This window comes from Podarcis raffonei, chromosome 13, assembly GCF_027172205.1.
Source record: "Podarcis raffonei isolate rPodRaf1 chromosome 13, rPodRaf1.pri, whole genome shotgun sequence".
Lineage (NCBI taxonomy): Eukaryota > Metazoa > Chordata > Lepidosauria > Squamata > Lacertidae > Podarcis > Podarcis raffonei.
The window spans coordinates 30,125,682-30,132,500 of record NC_070614.1 but is presented as its reverse complement, the minus strand read 5'-3'; the positions used below and the strand labels follow the sequence as shown (position 1 = coordinate 30,132,500).

Here is a 6,819-nt window from a genome sequence, read left to right as displayed (position 1 = left end):
GAGCTTCCTCTTTCGCTGCGTGCTTCGGATCACCCGCCCTCCTTCCCTATTGTTAGGCTGTTCGCTTGACCTTGCTATGCCTGTCATGGGGTCATCTGCTTTGGGGCAGAGGCCTGGTAGGAATTTTGTCCATTTGGCTGGTTGGCTGGTGCCATTTGGCTTTTGCCTAAAGGTAAAGGTACCCCTGCCCATACGGGCCAGTCGTGTCCGACTCTAGGGTTGTGCGCCCATCTCACTTAAGAGGCCGGGGGCCAGCACTGTCTGGAGACACTTCCGGGTCACATGGCCAGCGTGACGAAGCTGCTCTGGTGAGCCAGCACCAGCGCAGCATACGGAGACGCCGTTTACCTTCCCGCTATAAAGCGGGAAGGCACCCCGGGTGACTTACCCTTTCTGACTTTGAGGGAGGTGCGAATGTCAGACTGTCCCCGAGCGGGGTCAGATAGTCGCAACAAATGCCTAAGCATCCACTCACATTGCTGTAATTTTAATAAAAAAGTTGTGGCCAAAATTATGCCAAAAACCTTAAGCAAAAATCAAGTGTCATTGTGTTTTATTTGGGGTGTCTTGGGGACCTCGGCGTGCAATTAGACCACTCTCATTTTAGCCATTTTCAGATCAAATGGCTGAGCAAATTACTTCAGCATATCTTTGACTGAGCTGGGTTGGGGACATAACATCGGCTGAGCCTGACTGAACTGGGAATCAGCTGGCTGAAGCAGAGATCCACTGCATCTTAAACTGCTCATCCTTGCGGATCTTGTCATAGCTCTGCCCCTGCTGTGCACTAGCTGCCTGGCTGGGCTGCATTAGGAGTTTAGCAACAAGTCAGATAAAAGAGGAGTCTGTTTTCTGTTGGAGGTTGAAATTCCAATTGCACTTGCATCACAGACATATATAATGAGATTATGATGTTGGCAGTTTTATTTTTGATCCCTTTTCCCAATGTTCCCTAACACAGAATTCACCTTTTTCACAACTTTCACATTGAGTCAGCATTTTAATGTAGCTGTCCACCATGATCCCAAAATCTCTTTCCAGGTCAGTCACCAACAAATGACTATTGTATGAAGTTAGCATTTCTTTGGCCCCAATGTACACTTGCTTAAACTAAAAAACATTTAACATGTTAATGCCCATTCACCCCGTTTGGATATATGTTTTGGGTTGTATTGAACTTCCTTGCCTCCCCACAAAAAATTGCTAGCCTTTGTTAAAATCCTTTTGGCTTTCCTTTACATTCTTAGATTATTATGCATGAAAAGAAACCCCCACATTTCACTGTACAGTTTAGGCATATTTCATTAACACCTAACTGATCTGTTACATGAAGTGGAGAACATACAGTCACATCAGTATATGACTTTCTGCACCCTGGTGTTCATTATGAGTACCAACTAAAAATGTAGTCCACCTGTCTATGCCACACTCAGTGTTGCTATCTGTTGTCTTCTACCGCCCTCTTGTGCCTGTTATGCAAATCAGCTGCTCTATTATTAATTCAGATCCCATCAGTTCAACCTTGTTTAGGGACACCTACGTGTGTTCAGGCTTTCCCAACACAGATCATGTAACACAGAGCAGCCATGCTAGATTCTTGCATTGAAGAATCTTGTGGCACCCTGAAGACTTTTAATAGTTAAGCATCATCATACTTAAATGTTATTTTTAACTCTAACAGTTATAATAGTTCATGATTTTTGGTTCCTTCTCTTTGGTTAATGTTGAGCATTATGGGTTTGGTTGTAAGGAATGAAAAATACACAGAAATGGGATTTGTTGATTTTTTTTAGCCAGCTTTTATTTCAGACAGTGCATAACGATCCCTTTGTGGTAGAGAAGGTGCATTTCCTGAAACAGCATCCTATCCATCTTTAAGAAATTACATTGTTCTCCACTTTGGGGGCAGAGGCCTTTAAGAAAGTACTGTATTTTTCCATGTATAAGACGAGGTTTTTTATTTTTAAAAAATGCTACAAATTTGGGGTCATCTTATACATGGATAGTGCTGAGATGGGACGGGTGATTTGTGGCTGCCGCAAGCAGGAGATTGTCAGCGGCATTGGGGGGGGGGTTGAATGGTGGCTGTGGCAAGGTCTGCTGGCGATTGGCTGCTGTGGCAATCAGGTCAGGCAGGTGAGCGATTGTTGGCACTCCCCCCCCCAAAAAAAGCTCATCAAATCTGGGTAATCTTCCCCCATTTCTCAAAAAAAATAGAGGTTGTTTTATACACAGGGGTGTGTTATACACGGAAAAATACGGTAGAGGGACATGGTTGTCAATCTGACTTAAATAAATATAATTTATAGATACCTTCTCCGGATACACACATACATATACAAGAATAAAACACAGAGAACATATTATTATATATCTTTTTTATTTAGTATACAGTAGAACCTCTACTTACAGCCGCCTCTACTTGGGCCCGATCCAAGTTGCGACCACAGCAAACCCGGAAGTAAATATCAGGTTTGCTGTGATTTGCGCACGCGCAGAAGCGGCTTCTGCCATTTACGCACATGCAGAAGCAGCTGCCGCAGTCTACACATGCGCAGAAGTGTGCTGCCGCTGAATGCGCCTGCACACAACGCCGCTTCTACCAGCGACCCATTATGCCTAAAGGACGGGTCACCAGAACGGATTATGGTGGTAAGTAGAGGTTCCACTGTATATATTTAAGTACATAGAATATAGGTCATCTGTGATTATGTTGATCTTTTCCAGGCACTTTGATTTTTTTTTAGCTTTGTACATGTAGGAATTATTTTAAATAGAAAGAGTGAACTAGCTGGTTTGGGTCATTCTATATGTCTAAACTAAAATACCCACAAATATACACATCTGGCCTATAGTCTATTTATATGTCATACATACAAACAAAGCAACAATAACAGAAAATTAAACATGTATGGCATCTACCTATTTGCTAATTTATGGAAAGAATCATAGAAGCTCTCACTCAAGTTACAACCTGGGTTCTGAAACCATGTGTCAGAATATCCTTAGTGGGTTAGAAAACACATTTATGAAGGTAGTGAGTACTGAAACTTTGAAAATTGGGCACTGCTGCAAAAAGACAAGCAACACCTGGGAGTTCCTGACTCCATTGCTCTCACACACAGGAATACACACTCTCTTACACACAAACACACCAAGGAGAAACTTCCTCAGTCATATACCTAGAACATCTGGCTTCCAGTTCTGCTCTGCCTGAATAGAGGCTGACAGCAGGAGATTGTTGGGAAAGGAATAACAAGGATGACTGCAAATTGACCCCAGGGACAGGGGGGAACGGACTTCATAGTTCGTCTTGGTACCTGGCTCTCACTCTGGCATGGGATTTTGGGGGCAGGTAGGTACTGAGTGCAAAAGTACTTCACCTACTGAAAACCCTCCAACGCCGCCATTAAGAAGCAGAGGTTTTCCTGTTAGTTAGAGCTTAATTGGACTAAAGTACAGACGTGTGGTAGAAGAGATGAGATGACAAACTGCAGAACAAACCAACTGCAAGGACTTTAAAGTTTGAACTTGAGATAAGACTTCATTTGGTGCAAAGGACAGTGGGGGGGGAGAGACTATGGTTTATTTATTTAAAGTTTTCTTCTCTACATTTATGATTCAGCAACCTTAAAATATAGAAAATCATCAAACCACCAAATCTAGCATGTGGGGGTGACTTTATCTAAATTAAATAATTTGTTATTTGAATGATTTGTATTAATAATTGTATTATAAATGGGTATTGTTATAATGTTGATACTATTGAACTGTAATTGAAAACTAATAAAAATTATTATATATAGAAAAAAATTACCCAGAACATCTATGTAGGCCCTATTGTTAGGCAAGTGATCGAAGATTATGTGGGCCAGGACAATTGGATGGTGCATATGCATTTTATGTTGACTCCCAGTGTTTCCCATAATGCTCAAGCAAATGAATTTAAAATCAGTTAAAATATCTGCTGTTATATGACTCTCCTTTTTGTTTAGATGCTAGATGAAGTAGACACTTTCATTGGGCAGGGGGTTCTAAAGGATTAACACACAAACAAACAAACACACCAGGCAGCACACTACGAGATAACAAGTTTTATTGTAGGGAATTTTAGTTTTTTAATTAATTTTCTCAAAGCCCCCTTTAGTTCTTTGTTCCTTAAGCTGTAAATAATGGGATTTATCAATGGAGGCACCACAGAATAGAGAACAGCAGCTACAAGGTCCCGACCAACTGAGGATGCTGACCTTGGTCTTGTATAAGTAAAAGCTCCAGTGCCCAGAAACAAACAGACAATGATTAGGTGTGGGAGGCAGGTGGAGAAGGCTTTGTACCTTCCTTGGGTAGAAGGGATCTTTAGCACAGTGGAGAATATGTATACATAGGAAACTAGTATGATAGAGAAGCATATAGATGCCAATGAATATCCCAGGACAAACATTAAGATATCATTGACATACGTATCTGAACAAGAGATCTTCAGCAATTGTGGGACATCACAGAAAAACTGTCCAATGGAGTTAGATTTGCAGAAGGATAACCTGAAGGTATTAGCTGTATGTACAACAGAATAAAGCATGCTACCAATCCAGCAACCAGCTGCCATTTCTACACACACACACCAGCTCATGAGCACCCTGTAATACAAGGGGTGACAGATTGCAGCATAGCGATCATAAGCCATTGCTGTGAGTAAGAACAATTCTGCATCTGCAAAAGTGATGACCAGGTAGACCTGAGCAACACACCCTGAGTAGGAAATCTGTCTGGAGTTGATCAAAGAGTTCACCATGGATTTGGGGATGGTGACGGAGATGTAGGAGATGTCAAGAAAGGAAAGGTTTGCAAGGAAGAAGTACATAGGGGAGTGGAGGCTGTGATCAAGGCCTACAGTTATAATGATCAGAAGGTTTCCTACCAGAGTTGTCAAGTATATAAGAAGAAATGTGGCAAAATGTAGGAGCTGCAGCTCCCGTGTGTTTGAAAATTCCAGAAGCAAGAATTCACCCACAGAAGTCTGGTTGGACATTTCTGATGCAGAAACAGTCCCCTGTTAAAGCAAACAGAACAGAACACCATATATTGTTGCTTATGGAAACAGAAGTAGGAAAACTGGGTGGTAGCACATTATTTATTTGTTTAACAGCATTTACGTATATACCACTTGCTAGGACAAAAGACCTCTATGCGCCTTACGACAGAATTTAAAACAGTCTTTAAAAATACAAATGAAAACAAATATTAAACAGAAATTTAAAACACTTACTAAAAATACATGCCAAAAGTACATTACATGCCTGGGCAGGCATTCTGGAACAAAAAGGCTTTTAGCAGGCACTGGAAACAATACCATGAAGGCTCCTGTCTAATATCAAAAGCAGGATGTTCCAAAGTGTATGTCCTGCCACATGAAATGATTTATTTATTTATTGCAAGTGTGGAATGAGCATTATGTGGCACTTGTAAAAGTGCCAGTTCCAAATGTCTAATCAGAGTTGAATTTAGGGCACCGAGCCAAGGGGGTACCACAGGATGCCATGACTATGACATAGTGCACATGCAGAATGGAAGGCAGGGGCCATCAAATTTGGGCCTCACACAAGATGCTGATGAAATTTAATAGACCAAATCTGACCCTGTTCTAAGCCATCAAGTGTACCCGTATGGGGTGGGGTGATCCTTGGCGTAACATAATCATGTCTTTTAAAGATGCACTAGAGGAAGAATGGAAAGGATTAATGTGGCCACAGAATTTCATCTATGGTAAAATTTGGAATGCAATTTGGAGGTTTATCCTTGGACAAAACATCAGAGAGCTTTTGAAGGAAATAGCAGAAGTCATAATGAAACTGGTTAGATCCTCCAGGAAGATTAAGGCCTTTAGAGCAGGTTGAAAAAACCTTGTACAAATTAACATTAGAAAAGTGCATGATGCAATAATGTTCCCAAGGACCTCACCAGTTTTTCTGACCATAATGGATCTGTTAACAGCAGGTAACTTTTTGTTGACCTTATCCACGAGCCCTAAACCAAGAGCAACATACATAATTTTGCCAGCCCAATTTCACCCCCCTCCCAAATCATCAATGTATTGTGAAGTAAACCTATGCAAACTATACAATTTCCCCCTCAAGCACAAAGTGCATTGAGTTGCCTTTAAAATATTTAGTTTAATCCAAATCATTAAAAGTGATGGTGGCAAAGGAGAAAGAGCAGCATGCAAATACAGGCAAAGGTATTTTCTGTGTGTTGTAATTTTACCTTTCTGGTATGATATATGGTGGTATGTCTGGGGAGAAAATGTAGATACTTAAAAAGGTGCAACAACAATCTTCTAATGACTGTGCAAAATTGTCCGCTTCAAAGCCAGAGTTGGAAGTTCTTTGAGCAGCCACAGAATGAAGACCACCTGCAAGAAAGGCAGTAAGTAGCATTTGACAAAACATGTGATGGCAAAAATCGGAATCATTAGCAGGGCTCTTGTGAAAATCTGTGTTCCACATAGGGAGTTTAATTCCCTAAGGCCAACATGAACTATAATCTCAACTGTGTCATTGGCATCTTATCCCTGAGGTTTATTATTCACGATGAATGCTCTACTGTTTTAGAATCTTGAATAGTTATCACAGATTGGAAGAGTGAGCAGCCTGTGGTCTGATGGTCACATCTTGGGCTAGTTTCATGCTAGTGACAAGGAAAGGAACAATGGGGGAAAGAGAGTGACAGGAAGAGAGGGAATGAGGGAGCAGAAAGAGAAAAAGGAATGGAATTCCATCTTTTGGTACTGCCCACATTTAGCTCTGAAGTTGCCATTGCTGA

General features: G+C 41.2%; 1 protein-coding gene across 1 annotated transcript; it reads right to left on the bottom strand.

Moving 5' to 3' along the window:
• Window positions 1–4,078: 4,078 nt before the first annotated feature.
• LOC128400394 (olfactory receptor 14A16-like) lies at window positions 4,079–5,029 on the bottom strand. The gene has a single exon (XM_053362574.1). It carries the CDS (start codon window positions 5,027–5,029, stop codon window positions 4,079–4,081), a length of 951 nt encoding a protein of 316 aa, XP_053218549.1.
• Window positions 5,030–6,819: the final 1,790 nt, after the last annotated feature.

What these genes read in the sequence shown, in the direction of transcription:
- LOC128400394 (XM_053362574.1), bottom strand. Translation starts at nt 5,029, where the DNA reads ATGTCCAACCAGACTTCTGTGGGTGAATTCTTGCTTCTGGAATTTTCA.